We start from the raw sequence: 18496 nt of genomic DNA on the forward strand, positions 1-18496 counted from the left end.
ATCTTGTTAAATTGAGAAAAATAGACCATTAACGGCTATTTTTAAAAGTATTCTTACCTTACAGCATTTGTTAATACCTGTCTAAATGTTCGCACAGTGCTAATATGTATACATGCTGTATATACACATACATACTGTATATACACATACATACATACACACCCTGAAAAAATAAAAAATGTTCTACAACTCTGAATTCACTAAACCGATCATTAAAACGAAACTGTAACAGAGACTTCAAACTATTTACTAAAAGTGACATTTTGTGAGAACATTTTCTTTGATATACAGGATAGTGTTATCTCAACTACTAAACGCATTATATAATTTTTTTCAATTAAAAAAAGAAAATACATAGTTTATATATCAAGCCCAATTTTAATGAAATATGATGCATACATGGTATGACATGATTAGCTTTCTGGATACTTTTTAAAATGGTAGTTTTACTATAAATAATATATCTGGAAAAAAAAATGGTATGGACAACCAAGGTGGCTCACACCAAGGAAAGGGGTTCTGAAAGCTTCATCAGCATAACATAAGCAGTTGCTGGGCTGGTGTTTAAGTCTTTATCCGACCAAGTAACATACCCAAAACGTTTAAAATGGAAGGTCTGAAATGGAAGTCAAACTATGACCCCAACACTGGCAGACAGGGTAATATGAACCAGTTCTCATTAAAGGGGCAATAGAGTAACAGGCTAACTGAGAGACTGAACATAAAGTGGGGTTTAGCTGGCAGACTTATATTTGATCCAAGGGTTTGCTCCTCGGACATCAAAGGCTGGTTCATTGTGATAAATGTGGTTTGCCAGCTCCTCCAGTGGTGGTTCTGGATCAGTGGTGGCAAACTGGGCAGCTTCTTCAATTTCTTTCCGCACCTCAACGTCAATTTCCTATTTGAAAGCAAAACAGGATGAACAACACAGGTTACCAAAAGTAGTTATGTCCATAATTTTAGTAATATTTCTTTCCTCTTTCTCAAACATGATCTGAATGATCACCAACAGTCCAATGTTCATAAAACACAACAATTTGAAAAAGAGGATTTAATATCTAAACATGGGTCAGAAGTGGCATGTGATGACTGGCTTGGAAAATGCTGGTATAAAGTACTTTGTTTTATTTAAAATAGTAATCAGAGATGTATACTGATTTATATATGTTTCACCATGTAAATATTCTGATGTTATTCTTTCAGACCAGATTTGAGGATGAAGAAAGGGCCCAATGTGAAGAGTAGCATGGGCAGATGGAGAGGTGTAATGAAGAGGGAGATTTCAAGACATAAACAGAGCGAAGAGACCGTGTATAGAGAGAACTTGTGAGACACGTTACCTTTAATTCCTCCACACTAGATAGATTATTGTTTAACATTCTGTCTTTAAGAAGAGTGATTGGGTCACTTTTACTCCTTACTTCCTGAATTTCTTCTCTGGTACGGTAGCTGGAAAAAAATACAGATAACATGTTGATCAGTCTTTGATAGGACAGTCTACATGCCAAGATATATATATACACATATACATAGACAAACACACACCATTTACTACAAAGAAAAAGATGCAGACACATTATATATAAATAAATTTAAAAAACACCTTGATTGCATTGCATTATACAGTAATATCAAGGGATATAGGAGGTGAAACCAAACAGGCATAAAAATGTTAAGCGCTTAAGAGGCAATATTTGTAATTGGTGTCAGATCCCCTGCTGCAAATCTGGGTTTTTGTGTAATATATATATATATATATATATATATATATATATATATATATATATATAAAGCATCTCTTCAAGCAACCCTATACATTTTGAAGGTTAACAAGGTCTATTTGGATTGATAATTTATAAAACGATTCTTGCTACTGATGGCACATGATTGGGTAAAAAGTGCACATTTGTTCCCAGTGGTATGGGAGCAAGTATAGGAGCAATTACCTTACTCCAGGATCACTCATGCTGTGTCCATGGTAACGGTAGGTCTGAAGTTCCATCAAAATAGGACCCTGATAATGAAAATGTATGTTAAATTATTGTCTATATGAAGGCAAATGCATATGAAAACCAGAAAGATCAGAAACATACCTTTCCAGATCTACAATGATTGGCTGCAAATTTTGTAGCTTCTCTGACACAAAGAATATCCATGCCATCAACCTACAAGAGAAAGTTATTATGAAGTCACATACAATGGTAGAAAAACAACATTTCTATATGCACACATGTATTAAGGAATACTTTCCTAATTCTTACAAATTTTAATTCCCTTTAAAAGAACAAAACCCTCTATGGATTTCTAATTCAATAAAATAACATTAAATGCAGCATATAACTAAATATTTATCGCTGTACTAAGAAATAAATATTAACCTTTAATTTGTAGCTTCTACAAAATGATGCACTTAAAAGAATAGTTATAATCATTTTATTGTAGCACACTAATAACCGACTTCAAACAATTAAAAAGGAAGAGATCCCGTTTTAACAATGGTATTATTTGAAGACTCTTGATTATAGAGTATCCTTTAGGAGGAACGTCCAGCTATATTTGAATGTACTACTCACCCTGAGGCCTGGGATAAACTCTCCACGTTTGTAATAGTCTGTACTGGCCGCTGCCCTCTCCACAGATGTACCCATACCGTACCGGTTATTTTCACAAATAAAGATGCAGGGAAGCTTCCACAGAGCAGCCATATTATAGGTTTCAAAAATCTGACCCTGAAAACCAAGAAAAAAATACTTATATATTAACTTATATATAACAAAAATTACTACAGATCTGTCATAGAAATTCTGAGATTAGACTTCTTTTATCTTGTGAACTATAAATGTCTTATATTCACAATAGCCCAATGCCTATCTTGTTATTGCTTAAAACCCCTCCCTTAATATTAACCACGTCTACTGGAAGGCTGCTTTACCTAAAGAGTTAGAAATACAAACATGCCCTAGGAATTACTTGACATTCATTCGCTACACCAAACTGCCTGTGGGGATGATTTTTTTGTATTTTAGCTAGCCACATACTTGAAGTGAAAAAAGTTATATACAATATTGAACGAAAGGTCTCCACAACTTTAAGACCCCAAACTTGTTATACATACATCTCAATTGTGCGAGAACTAAGGAACATTAAACCTTTTAGCGACATAACTGAAGGTAATAAATATGACTAATACACATGCACCTGGCAGTACTGTTTACCTGATTAGCAGCACCATCACCATACAAAGCCAAACATATCTCATCGTTTCCAAAATATTTGCAGGCCAATGCTATGCCTGCTCCTAGAGGAACCTAGGGGATAAGAATGGAACAAGGTTAGGTAAGGTCATTTAGTAACACACGGGGGAGACACCATTAAATGTATTTCACAAATCTTCTGAAAACTACTGGTGTCTTAAGTGACAAAGCAATATTTAGCAGTCGGTGAAGAAGGGCCTTCTATGTGATCCTCACAATTGTATGAGACTGATACCAGTTTATAAACACATAAACAACTTATACCTGAGCCCCCACAATGCCGTTTCCACCATAGAAGTTCTTGGCGTACATATGCATAGATCCCCCTTTGCCTTTGGCACAGCCTCCTTTTCTTCCTGGTTGGGAACATTACATTTATGTATAAAGCTCTAGCAGCACTATTACAATAGGTAGACAGAAAATTAACAGTATACAAAAAAAAAATGACAACAATACTAAAATACATTACGGCATATCAGTATAGAAAGAGAAGGGGGCCTGATCTAGCGAGCTTACAGTTTATTATGAGGTTGAGGGAAACGAGAGGAAGAGTAAGGATGATTTCTTGTAGCTAATACGATGCGGAGAAATCAGTGGCGTGGAGAACTCAAAAGGTTGGGAGGGTGGATGGTTTCTTCAGGAAGCATGTTGAGGATACTAGCAATAGATTCCAAAATGCTCTAAACAGGTGGGCATTTAGTGACATTTTAACTGTAGAATAAGTAGGAGAAAGTATGAAAGAAGGGCAGAGAATTTCAAAGAATAGGTGCGGCATAGGTAAGATACTGGATACACGTATGGGAACAAGTGATGATGGCTCAGGAGACACAAGTCATGTGTCATGAAAAGGGGTAGTTGGTGGTGAGGAGTTTAAATTTAATTTTTGAGGGCACAGGGAGCCAGCAGAGCTACTGTCACAGAGGGACAGCAGATGGAGACTGATGGTATAAAAATATATAGAGGTGTTGGAGGGGAAAGTAACTAGGGAGCTGCAAATATCCAGTCAGGATATGACAAGGGAATTGATTAGTGATATAGTATAGTCTTGTGTGAGGAAAGGTCAGATTTCAGGATTCATGATTGACTGGATATGAGGTGTAAAGGGGAGTGCAGAGTCAAGTGTAACACCAAGGCAGCAAACCTGACCGTTGGGTAGATTGTAGAATTCCCAAGAGCGATACAGATATCAGGAACTGTGAACAAATACGATTTGGGAAATAACCAGATGCTACATCTTGGAAACCAAGTATGTGACTTCAGAAATACAGAAGTGAGGCTATTTAGATGAGAGAATAAGAGGTCAGGAGAGTCCATGTTGTCAACATTGAACCTTGGGGCATACCAACAGAGAATAACAGTAGAAGAAGACGCTTAAGGAATGGTCAAAGAGGTAGGTTTTGAGATGTCATGAGAACTAAGGGTTTGCAGGAGAAGTGTATTAACAGTACTGTTAATCTGTAATTCCCAGTCACGTATATGTATACTACAAACATTTGAAATCACAAAAAAATTAAAATAGTTTTGAGTAAGAAAACCTGAAAATGACGCATTTAAACACCACAATTAATGTGAGTGTACCTCATGGGACTTACCAGTAAGCTCAGCTAAGATTTCCTTCACAGACACACCCCGAGTGTAGGTGTAACCATGGGCTCGATAAGCTGTGATTAGGTGGTCGGTAGGGTTGATTGCAGCTTCCATGCCCACACAACATGCTTCCTGTAAAAGAGGCACATGGTTATACATAAAAACCTCATTTTTACCACATCAGAAAACATTCACAAATGTACAATAGTATTCTTTGAGTTGGTAAAATATTGGTATTTTATATGCCAGAAATGTTACTTCCCTCACCTCAACATGTTAATAGTGCAAAATGACAAGCAGGCAGAGAGCTGATAACCAATGGACCTCTTAAGAAATCAGAAACTATCAACTGCGGCCCTCACCATTCTAAAAGCTGCTGGAACTAAAAATATTCATCTATATTTGCCGATTATACAATTCAGATACACAGTCAAAGAAACCACATACCTTCTTTTAGTTGCTGGACATATCCATTTCTATCACCTTTAAACATTTTATAAATTATGCTGTTCCACCTAGGGTGCATCATAAAATATCACCAGATAAGTGCCGCATAATGAATTGCATCACAGCAGCATAACCTCCTACAACCATTTCCAGTCCCCTTTAAACTAGAAGACCTTCAAGCAAACACTATGCTGGGGATGTCAGACATTGGCTGGCAGGCAGAGCAGTGCAGAGGGGAAAAAAGTAGACAAAGGGTACGTTTTTTTCTAAACATGAATAGGTTTATTTAATATGCACGCAAGACTAGTACATAATCATTTAAGTTTTTAAAAAAGGTAAGAATAAAATTCTAGGTGGAACAGTATCTTTGAAAGCTCATCACTGTGAGTGCAATATGCAAAAAAAGAGTAATAAGGAAAAGGCACCTACCAATATAGTCCCTTGGTGGAGAAGGATGTGTTCTGATAGCCCTGTTTAGTCTTATACGGTCCATATAACCATGTTCCTTCTGTTTTTGCATTACAAACCACTGACAAATTTCTGCATACGCTACACCTAAAGCTCTGTGGAATCTGTTGCTGCTACAGAACCATGTCATTTATGTGGTCCTAACAAAACATCAGTCAACGCCTAGCTGAGAGAGATGCTCTGGCCTCATTTTATATATTGTCACAGTATCACGTGGTTTAACCATGGGTCTGCATTGGTGTGCCTGCCCAAGAGCAGACTGGCTTGTTGGAGATCTTATTCCACAAGTGAAAAAGGCTGAGGTAAAATGAGTTATGTTTAAGACTTTAGTGCAAAGAGTTACACTGTTCATTGGTACATAGTTTTTGCAACTCTTCTTACCTGACCATCATAAAGATGGCAGAACCCACGAATGATCTTCTGCTTGTACAACTGATCTGACTTCAGCTCCATGCGCCGGATGGTCTGCATAGTTCTGTAATATTGCAGGCCCTCTTCTCGTGTGAGGACAGCCTGAGTTGGAGGAGCCTCATCCAAACGATAGACATCAGATTTCTGCGAGGAAATAAAAAGGCGTTTCATCCTGGTCTACATAAAAATAACTGTTTAAACTATAAACTATGTAAAGCGCTTGTACATTGGGAGTGTATATAAGCATTCTATAGCTGAAGCAATTTCTGATAGAATGATAATTAAACAAGATAAATGCCGCTCAAAGAAGCTTATCATTTAGAGCAGGGGCGTTTGCCTTCCAGATCACCAGAAGAAATGCAGTGTATAAACAATTAAGGCCTCTTTTGCACATGACCTATTTTTGTCCCTTAAAAAAGGGACCTTTGCAGGGAAGCCTGCAAGGTCTGTTTTGTAAGTAGCAACTTCATAAATATCAGAATGTCAATTTCAGAGACGTGTGTCACAAAAATGTAATTATCAAGAACACAGAACCACATGATTTTGTTCTGCGGTATGTAATCAGTTGCTTACATCCTATGTTATAGTTATCTTACCAGCATTTTTACTGTCTTAACTATATGGAAGATATCCCATTATCTTTTAATTATCACATGCAAAATCCATTTAAAACCAGTGTCTTTTTCTTCTGTTTTATAGTTCAGTCTAGAACCAAGCACTCACTAATGGAAAGTAACATGATTAAAATAATTACTTATGTATGGATGATATTTCATTGATATATCAAAGTCTACTGTATTACCTTGATATCAAACGTAGCTTCTGATGCAAAGTCTGCATAGTTACGAGATGCCACCATAACACGAACTGCCTGTAAAGGACAGGAAAAACAAAACTTACGCAATTAAACTGGACATCAAGCGCTACAGGTTTGGAAAGTAACCATATTCTGAAATAAGACATTTGCGAATGAATGAGAAGTCCATAATAGACATGTAAAAGAATGCATTAAATGTCTGTGAATCACACATTTCCAAACATTGTACCATAACAGTGTTTAGAGGTAAGACCAACAATGCTTATTAGCCATGTGCTACCAAAATATAAACATTTTCATTATTGATTAGCACAAACTGGCAGCTCACAACCCCATACATTCTTCTGCTACACAGAACCTCTACAGTCATATAATTGATGAAATCTAGATGGAATAGCCAGGCTGGAAAAAAAAAGTTTTTGTTAAGATAATCTCACCAAGACACAAGCAAAATAAATAAAATAAATGTATATAAAAATAGCAAGGGCGTTCCAATGAGGATCAGAGACCCTGGCTAATTTGACCCTTGGGGGCCCTGGAACTACAACATGTGTTAAACAGCAAGTGATTTTCAGCAGTGAATAGCACGGAACGTTGGTCTTGTCATTTCTAATGAACACCGGCAAAGTTTGGGGCCCTAGGAGATGGCCGTTTTAGCCTAGCCCTGCCAACAATACTGTTTTTACTTTACCGAGAACTGGCTAAGGGCCTGTCTAGAAGTCAAGACTTACTAATATAGCGGGTTCTTATGGCAAGAACACGAAATTAAGTTTCCATATAATATTAATAACGAACCCATTTTTAATGTAAAAAAATGTATTTTGCTCATGCTCACATTTGAAAGCAGACATGAGAAATAATGCACAAGGACCAAGCAATGAAATGAAAGTCAGGAAAAAAAATGATATCCTAACTTACCTCACTTGTGGCCCCCTAAGCAGCCGCAAACCCAGGACATAAAAAAAGAAAATATTTTACAAGGAAGGAAGGATTTAGATGCGCCCCGTGTGTTGATGGTAACGCACTATGCTTAATGTTACAAATAGTATTACTGCACTAACATTTATTTTCTGAGGACTTTAAATCTTTTCGCTCTAATGCCCGATTACCTGTTCACTTTCAAAAAGGTTTATATGTCTATAAAACATAAAGACCCAAATAATAAAATAAGATATTGTATTAAGTGTATGCGTTTTTAGCCCAACCTACTATAAAGACACATACTGTCTTGTAAATAGAATTACTCAGTCTTAACTACCTGGCTGAAGACTCTGGCTAATGAAAGCCTATAGGGGACCTTCACTAGCGTTGCAATAAAAATAAAAGCTCGGTGAAGAGTTTAATAAGGGAAAGTCAGCCAAAATATTATGAAAAATAGCAGCTTTCCGGTATGCAGATAAAGGAAGTTGAAATTAAATAAAACCAGGATTTTCTTCAACGCTAGACTATATCACTGTATACATTAAAAGCTCGAAGTTCCAATGGGACTTCCCCTTTAAGAATATAATAATAAAAAATAAAAGAAAGAAAGAAAGAAGGTGGGTTATCACCAAGAATAGTTTCATAGCACTACTATAAACTCACTACATTGATGAATGTCTCATGGCCCAACGTCTATGGAATATCAGTTATTTTGCCGCTCCCATAGGCAGATGGTTTACAGATTTCTCTTATATGCGCATGTTGTCGTGAAGATATGTTTTGAGAGGTGAGACTTGTAAAGGACAATGTGACTTGCACATGATGGAAATAATTCCAGCACAAGCGTTCCACAAGAATGGCACATACGCTGTCCAGTGCCTAGCCACGGCTCAGCCATAGCCATGTCACGTAAAGCCACCTCAAGCCCAAAAAAAGAAAAAAAAATCCCGAAGGAAAAGCCTGAATGTCTCAATGTATAAACCATTATCTGGAATCCACCAAGATGATTTGTCAATACAAGACATATAATCACTCCGTAAAATGTGGTGCATCTAATGTATAGAAAATGTTTTTCACAAAATATGCAGTATTTAACTATAGCTGAAAATACATGGCAACGCCTGCAGGAAAAAGGTGTTTCTGGAGCCATACGGATCCGTCACGTGAACAATCGTAACTTCACAATCCACGTCTCATATTATGTCACGTTCATAGGCACTTTTAGGCAGGATTGTTTTGAGTTTTTCAGTAGAACACATGGTGCAAATAGCATCTAATTCCCAAGGGATGGAGATAGGGGGGTTTATTAACTAAAGCGGACATTGGTAAGAAAGCTGTGGCATCGACTGTCAAAATTCATTATAAATTGTGAACTCTTTGTAAGAAAGGCTAGCCGTGTGTAATGTAAGGTTTAATTAAGGTAATTAGCAATAATCTCACCAATTTAACTATATATTTATTATGCATTACTATTTTATTGCCAAGTGAAGTCGGTGAGTTAAAAGTGCAGTTCTCCTGCCGTTCCTAATTTAGAGCATTATCATAAGATGAGAGCAGAGGTCAAGTTAGTTAAACTGTGATGTAATTGTCACTATGTCATTGTTGTCATTAGTCAACTTCACAATATTTAATGTTAAAATGTAAACATTGTCGGAAATCCGGAGTAAAGGGACCCGTATTATTTCTGACATGTACCTCAAATATCCCTAAACGTATGTATAATGACAGCAAGTGCCAGAAAAGTAGTCAGCAAGGCTTTTGCATGGTTGGATCATGATAGACATCATCTACATGTAACAGGGTACAGCGGGACTGTTGGTCATACCTGAAATAAGTAGCGGGCAGTAAATGCTCATGCGTGTGCAGACTATCACCAGTCATTCAGATACGTTCATTTCTTGCATATGAGCACGCAGAATTTTGGGCTACTTTGAGAAAGTAGAAGGGATCACTTGTGTTTCTACGCAACGGATATGAGAAGTAAAAAGATATCCACTTCCCAAAATGCTTATGCCCTGAGATTTATTTAGAAGAGAGTTCTTACATGGTTTCTACAGTATGCTTTAACATGGTACGATATATAACATTACATTATGGAAAATGTCATTCGGGGTGCAAAACATTCCCATAACATGTCATGAATAACTCACATTAAGTCTACGCATTTAATATACGTTGCATGACAGGTTTTGGTGTGTTATGGTTTGCCTCCACATAGGTCTGCAATAGCACTCTGCCCACCTCCACTTGCCCTTCTTCCTCCCCTGGGGTACTTACAGTGACAGGTTTCTGGGCAGGGCCCTGGAAAACACGGGACAGAAGAGACAACATCTTTTGCATGGGCGGCCGGTCCGACTTCTAGCTGTGATCCAAAAACCAGTGACACAAACGACCTCAAGCCTGACCCGCCACCGGTAACCTTCTGAGAGGCCTACACAGTGATACGGCGCGTCCTACAGACGTCAGAACCGCGCCTACCCAACACGGTCTCTCGCCATAGATATCTACATACTAGAGACACAAGTCGGCTTTACCGTCACGTCTCAATCTTTGCAGAAACGTATTTGAAGAACGTCGTTAGTGAATATCGTTGAAATAGAGCTTTGGAACAGCAATAAAAACCTATACGAATCAGACCACCAAACTGGAGGGATTTATTAGCCATTGGCCACTTGAGCGTGCTGCTTTAGTGTTTAAAACTCTTAAATATATATATAGCGGTACGCCTTCTTTCTGATTTTCACCGGACCTCAGTACTTTATGTGTGTTAGACATTATTGTTACCGCCGTCATCACCGGCCCCAGACGACGTTTGTTATTAAGATAAACGGACTACGTAGTTGTAAACATGTATATATATTTTAAAACTTATTGGTGAGCCTAGGCTTCTGGGTGAAGTACCCCTTGCCCCCACCACGTTACTACAACACACGCGCATACCAACACACGAAGTCACTCACACACACATACATACATAAATACACACACTCTCTCCGCTCCATTGCACTATTAACTCTAGGCTCACTCTTGACATCCTAACACCATATGACAACAAACACTCATACTAACACCTGTGCTAACCTCGCACACTAGCATGCGTACTTTTATTCACCATACAGTAACATGCATACACATGCTAGCAGCATACACAAAGACACATTAACACCACTGGCCATACACTAAAACACACTCTGTGTGTGCATGTGTAACGCCCTTACACATGCACGCACTCACTCTTATGCTATATACACTGGCACACACACTCAACTAAAACATGCTTGTGAGTGAGAAAACACTGATGTATACAGCATCCCGTCGTGCTCCGGGTACTGTTTTCTCAACCTGTCCGCCAAACGGATAACAATGATAGATGATACAAATTAAGACATTCATTCAAAATTAGCATGCAGGGCCAGCCCAAGGCACTGTAGTGCATGGGTCCAAGAACCGCACCAGTGTACCCATAGTCCCAGACACACACTGTCACCAAACTAGCATACCCAGACACACACTGTCACCAAACTAGCATACCCAGACACACACCGTCACCAGACTAACATACACAGACACACGCTGTCACCAAACTAGCATACCGAGAGACACACAATCACCACACTTAGATACCCAGAAACACCGTCACCAAACTAACATACACAGACGCACTGTCACCAAACTAGCATACCGAGAGACACACAGTCACCACACTAAGATACCCAGACACACCGTCACCAAACTAACATACACAGACACACACCGTCACCAGACTAACATACACAGAAACACACTGTCACCAAACTAGCATACCGAGACACACAGTCATAACACTAAGATACCCAGACACACCGTCACCAAACTAACATACCCGTATAGGCAGCATCACCAAACGAACATACGCAGACACACAGTCACCACACTAACATACTCAGATACACACCGTCACCAAACTAACATACCCTGACACACACTGTCACCAACCTAGCATACCGAGGGACACACTGTCACCAAACTAAGATACCCAGACAGGCACCATCACCTCCCATTGGCATAGGAATCTGTCTTTATCTTGACCTCTGGTGTTTTAACACACTCGATTTGACAAGACAGACACCTGTAATTTGAAGGGTCTGCCTACTGGGATTTCGGGTCCTTCTCTTTAATTGCCCACATACTGCATCCGACATGTTACAAGATAGATGTCTTTCTTAGTATTACAGTTGGGATACGTTTTCAGTTCATAACAGAAGGGAAATGACTACAGTATAGTATTAACCTTACAAACGTTGAATTGACACTTCAAGACCCAGTAGTTTTTTTACCTTTTTGTTGTTCTTGCTCTTTAGCGTCGGTGTGGTCCTCCTGAAGAAAAATGATGGATCTAGCTATGTTTGATTTTTAAGCATAGAAACATAGAATTGGTCAGCAAATAACTATTTGGCCCAAGCAGAAAAACACATGAAAAGATGGTCAATTCGTGAAAAGGATTTTATTAAATAACATTAGCATTTCTATGCTTTTAGGATCAATAAGCCAGTTGGGGGTTATATGCAAAAAGTAATTCCGGTGCAAAGTTTGAATGGTGATGTTGTTACCATAGCAACTAATGAAAAGCTTCTGCTGATGTCACAGCCAGCAACAACGCTGCTTTATTGTGACTTTATTGGCATGCACAACTTCAATAGGCTGTTACTATGACAATATTTTGTTTTACATCATAGTTCATACAATAACAAATCCCCTGGCGTGCACCTTCATGGTTCACAATACTAAGGAAATGATGTCAATTGCTGCATCAGTCCAGTAGGTGGCAGAAGTGATTCATCATAATTAGAAACTTCACTCACCAGTGGGCCACAATCGTCTTGTTTTCCTTTTGCAGCATTACTTAGAATATTGCAAGCAATAGCTAAATTCATTTTCTAATCCTCTGTGGTGGACTTCATTAACATAATTATTTGCTACAATGTGATTGTGGTTTCTATAGCAACTGTACCTTAAAATTCATAGGATAAGAATTGACCATTACTGCCACAAAAAGAGTTAGCCCCAAAAGCTTAAGATGTAAGAATTGATTTAACGCGTCATTTCTCAGCCACTCTCATTAAAGTGCCATGGCCAGTTTGAATCCCTAGTCTGTCCTTGTATAGTGTACAATTTTATCTCATATTATTTGTCCGGGGCGAGGGAGCAATGTGATCACATCTCATTCTAGCTCTGACTTTTTGACTTGGATTTCATTTTTGTACTAGAATGTATATATGTGTATATATATATATATATATATATATATATATATATATATATAGTCCAAGAGTAATTTTGATTGATTGTTCTATGAACTCAGTTTATTGATTTGCACTCGAACCATCTTTGACTTTTTCCATTCTTGAATTGTATTGTTTTCCACCCCTGTTTGTGAGTTCTTTTTCTCTGTAACATGCCTTCTAGCCATATTGATCTTGTGTTTCTGCGAACAAGGTTCGCCAACTATTCTACTTTATACCTCTTGCCATGACGCTTCAAAGGGCAATAAGGGAAAATAAGGCAGTAGCTGGAGGCAAAATTTCTCTTTTACGATTAAGCTTTTTGTTAAAGCTCAAGTTACAGGGATGGGAGAAATTGCCCTTGTCGGTGAGATCCAGGGACCAGATTTTCTGGTTAACTGAGGCATTTTATCAGATATGTACTGTATATTGGAAAGTTGTTTTTACGCCATAACTTGTTTGCCTGGTCCCTAGTGGTGGGACCTTTATTGGGGAGAAGTCACACGTTCTTGCTGATACATATTAACGTAATCAACAAATAATTAACAATAATATTGATAACAAAAAAGTGTAGATGAGCTCTTGTGGACTACCACGATCATCATCCAGATTGATGATGAGGATCATCAGATTCCTAACCTAGAAACTTGCGTATGGCAGAGGTACAAAAAAGATGTCTTATTTGTGAAAATATGTATTTTATACCTCTATACTTAATAATATAACTTTATATAATTAGGATATAAAGTTACCCCTGTGGCATGAATGCTTACTCTACAATATGTGTAATTTTACCTCTGTGCAATCTACATGTAGGTACAACCAGATATTTTGGATTAATTTACTAAGGAGGTTGAGGATTTCTGTTTAGTAAAAATGTAATGTTTGTTACTTTTATTAAATTAATATTAATTGGTTTGGCTTATATGATGATGTATTAGGAAAAAATATGTTTTATAATATTTTCTATGGTACCATTATCTCATGTGATGTGGTGCGTAGTTTGCATATTTTAGCCTTTCACAAATAACTTGTCCCAAAGAAGATAATTATATAGTTTTCCCCAGGGATGGGCAAGGAATCCATGCAAGGACACCAGTGTCCGTGGCAAGGTCTTTGAGGGTCCACAGAACATCATGAAATTGTCCACCGTAGTCTCCAGTAAATGTCCACCATGAGCAATGTAGTTGCCTACCCCATACTCATAATGAGGTTTTAAGGACTTAAAACTATATGTAAATATTCTTATATATATTTAAGTGAATGGACATCAACCCATACTTTTTAGACTTTTTCTTCTTCTTCGCCAAACTGGTTTTAAATGTTTCCTGATGTATTTTGCCAGCAGCTTATTAACAGAGACACTGCACCTTCACTCCTAAATTGGAATAATTAAGAGTTTGAAGAAAATACATGATTTTAATGGTGTGAATTTAAATAGATGTGTAATGGAAAGCTCCAGACTGCATAAATGCCATTCATTTCCAGAAAATAATGAATGGGTCTCATAAATCATTGTACACAATGTCTCTCTCTCCAGAGGAATGACTCATATTTAAGTATAACTAACTTTAAGGAGTTTCAGGACTTTAATGGTACTCTTTATTTAAAGGGACACTCCACTCACCATATGCACTTTAATGCAGATGATAACTTAGAAATTACATTTATGTAGTGTCCCCTTTACAGATGCTTGAGAGACAGAACATAATGCAGTATTCCCCATATGCCTCTTTGCCCTCCCTGAAGCTATTTTCCATGCATGAAGTGTGTTGGGGGAGAAGTAGGCAATCAGCTGCTGCTCTGGAGGTACTCCTTAAGTCTTTTATTTTAATTTAAAAAAAATAACATGCGTTCTTCTTTGGTGAGGCTATCTGGGGCATTGAACTGTCCCTTTAAGTCGCACATTGTATTGATAAATGGAGATTTTGATCAATAATGCTGGGTTTACCATACACAGCTTCCAAGACCATAATATCCACTCCTCTAACCATACATCATAAAACCAATGTGTCCCCATATCTGGGAACTACCCAAAGCCCCCTGCTCCTAGGGTAGTGGCTGTGAGCAGAGGGCAGGACTAGTCATAGTTAGTCTTTAAATTGTTGGTGATTGAAGATACTAAACCAGAGACCTGGGGAACCAGTGCTTCTCCTGGAGACTCTGGATGAACCTGACAAATTCCCAGGTATGTGTGTTCCTCTTTGGAATGCTGGGACTGAGGCATAATATTATCAGAATCATAAGGTTCTCACCCTTTGGCCTTTAAATATATGTAGGTGACCTAATTTGGTGGTGACTTTTACCAACCCTAAAGAAAGATAAAGGCTATTACTTGAAGCGCCTTGAAGATTTCTTTAAGTGGTGCAAGCTTGTAGTAAATATACTAAAAGTATAATGGTGCAGTTATGTTCAAGTGATTTCATAATATTGTAATTTACTGAAAAAACATTTAAGTCAAATAAGTATATTACGGATTTAGTCTCATTATATTCCTAATAGTATGTCACTAAGGTACTTATGTATGGAATAAAGGGAAACAGCACCCCAAATACAAACACATAAAAAGTTAATCTAATGCATACCTTCCAGGGTTTTTACTGAACTTTTCAACCTAAAGGTGGTTGCGATCCCGAATCTCTCGGGACAGTCCTGACAAGCATCAGTCCTGGACGGTGTCCCAGTTTTCAAGAATGTCATCTCATCAGCTTTGCATGAGCAATACCTAAATCTAGCACTGATCATACAAAATTAGGAAAGACAAGGCATTCACATTGATGTCACTAAAGCTAAGAGAATTTAGTTGAAGAAAATGTTTTGGGGAATTTAGAGACTTTGTTTCACACCTTCTCTATGCAAAATGGTCAATCTCGCCCCCGGGAGTTGTATTTCTTGTGGACTAGGCTTGTTCTTTTGGATTTACACATGGTCCAGCAAGTTAATGCATCTGGAATGCTTAGTTAGCTGTCATGGGTGGAGATTTTCTATTTCTGATCCAAGCATATTGCCAGTGATTTGTCAAATGTGAATACATTTTTTTGAGTTATGATTCTAGGTTTAAAGTTCCTACGTCTAATACATCAACATTTCATTGAGATCAGTGATCATTACAAAGGTCTTTTCTAAACAAAGTGTAGTGCAATGATATAGAGAAGATGTGCTAAATGCTTCTGATGATGGGGTCATTCAGAAGTTCGTTCTTAAAGGGGCAGTATGGTCATATATGCATTCTGGACATTCTTAATTATCAGTCACCTTTTTGTTTCTAATAGAGAGAAACCTAAAGCTTGTTTTTCATGCTTTGAGTGTTAATGGTGTTTAGGGGTCTACGTATATAGAACATTATGTTGAAAATCCATTAATGAGGCACCTGTGTAGCAGGCGGTGCTGCTGAACCCTAAGGTTTGATCAGAACATGCAAATATGTATAATCAGAAAACATATACATAAATGAGAGTGCAAAAACTAAAAAGCATTAAAACATCATGGTTGAGCAGCTCCACCTGCCATGCAGGTGCCTCATTAATGGTGTCTGGAGAAGTCTGTTAATTGCTTGAGAGTCTCATTTGGGTTAAATTACAATGAAGTCCCACTAATTAAGCAATATAAAACTCACCTCACTTGGGGTACTTTGACATAGTGGCGGACTAAGCAATGTATGGCCATATAGTGTGATGGAATCCCCAATATTTATGCCTTAGATATGTGCTGAACTCTTGCTTTGCTTTGGGTATTAATTGGTCATATTTTTTAGCAGGAATCTGAATGCTATGGCTTTCTGTTTTGTTTTTTTGTTTTGTTTTGCTGTTCAAAATACTGTTTCTCATTAAGTTGGGGTTTGTTCTTCATTCTTTTCCCACCTATTACTAAATGAGAAGATTTTTATATAAAACTTTTTTTTCTACAGAGATTTATGGTTTGAGTAATTCTTAAAGACACGGTGACTCAGTACTGAAATATTATGTGTCTGTTTGTTATTTCTCCTAAAGAAAGAAACTCACAAGTCCCTTTAAATAAATTCAGTGGGAACTGAAAAAACAGCCACTGTTTGAATACTGTTAGCATATCAAATACATTTTGTACTAGTTTATGTCTCCATACCAAATCTAATTTTTACATCAATTTTTACATATGACCCTCTTCAATCTGGTTTTCGCCCTCGACACTCTACTGAGACCGCCCTTACTAAAGTTACAAATGACCTACTCACTACCAAATCCAAGGGCCACTACTCCATGCTAACCCTACTGGACCTTTCTGCTGCTGTTGACCCTGTGGACCACCCTCTTCTCCTTCCAACTTTTCATGCTCTTGGTCTCTGTGACACTGCTCTCTCCTTCATCTACTACCTCTCTGCTCGTACCTTCGGCAGCTCCGTCTCCAATAACGCTTCCCCTACCCCTCTAGTGGGGGTACCCCAAGGCTCAGTTCTAGGACCCCCTTATGTTCTCCCTATATACTTCCTCACTTGGCAAACTAATCGCATCCTTTGGCTTTCAATACCACCTGTATGCTAATGACACCCAGATCTATCTATCCCCTCCTGATCTCTCTCCTTCTCTCTTAGATCATGTAACTAACTGGCTTGCCTCTGTCTCTACCTGGATGTCTGCACGTTTCCTGAAACTTAATCTCTCCAAAACTGTATAGCTCATCTTCCCTCCCTCCAATGCTAAGATTCCCCCATCAGTTTCCCTCAATGTCAATAGTGCTATCATCTCCCCGTCTCCACATGCCCGCTGTCTTGGGGTCACCCTTGACTCTGAACTTTTGTTGACCCCCCACATTCAGTCTGTCTCTAAAAACTGCCGTCTCCATTTTAAAAACAGCATCCGTCCTTTCCTAACACAGCATGCCTCTACAATCCACCATGAATGCTGCTGCCAGACTTATCTTCCTCTCCCATTGCTTCACTAACGTCTCTCCCCTCTGTCTCTTCACTGGCTGCCTGTGCGCTTCAGGATTCATTTCAAAATTCTTACTCCTACTTTCAAAGCCCTTCACAGCTGTTCCCCTCCCTACATCTCCTCACTCATCTCTCCTCAATACACTCCTAACCGGTCTCTCCGCTCATCCGATGATCTCCTTCTATCCTCTCCTTTGATTTCTAGCTCTCATGCATGCTTACAAGATTACTCAAGGGCTGCCCCTATCCTCTGGAATGCTCTCCCTCTGCCTAGCCGCCTATCTCCGTGCCTTTATTCCTTCAAAGAATCCCTCAAGACCCACTTCTTTAAGAAGGCTTACAACATTGCACATTAACGCCCTCCCATATTTCTTTTAGCTCACCTTTCCTAGTCCCTCTCCTGCAATACTAGTGTGGCTGGTCC

At 38.4% G+C, this 18496-nt stretch overlaps 1 protein-coding gene across 1 annotated transcript; it reads right to left on the minus strand.

Moving 5' to 3' along the window:
• Positions 1-358: 358 nt before the first annotated feature.
• Positions 359-10366, minus strand: PDHA1 (pyruvate dehydrogenase E1 subunit alpha 1). The gene is made up of 11 exons (XM_053457313.1): positions 10183-10366; positions 6970-7038; positions 6138-6311; positions 4847-4973; positions 3519-3610; positions 3216-3308; positions 2574-2729; positions 2094-2165; positions 1947-2014; positions 1341-1449; positions 359-898 (listed from the first exon to the last, which is right to left on the minus strand). Exons 1-11 carry the CDS (start codon positions 10243-10245, stop codon positions 734-736), a joined length of 1188 nt encoding a protein of 395 aa, XP_053313288.1. The 5' UTR covers positions 10246-10366; the 3' UTR covers positions 359-733.
• Between the last annotated feature and the right edge of the window lie 8130 nt (positions 10367-18496).

This window comes from Spea bombifrons, chromosome 2 (genome assembly GCF_027358695.1).
Source record: "Spea bombifrons isolate aSpeBom1 chromosome 2, aSpeBom1.2.pri, whole genome shotgun sequence".
Taxonomy (NCBI): domain Eukaryota; kingdom Metazoa; phylum Chordata; class Amphibia; order Anura; family Pelobatidae; genus Spea; species Spea bombifrons.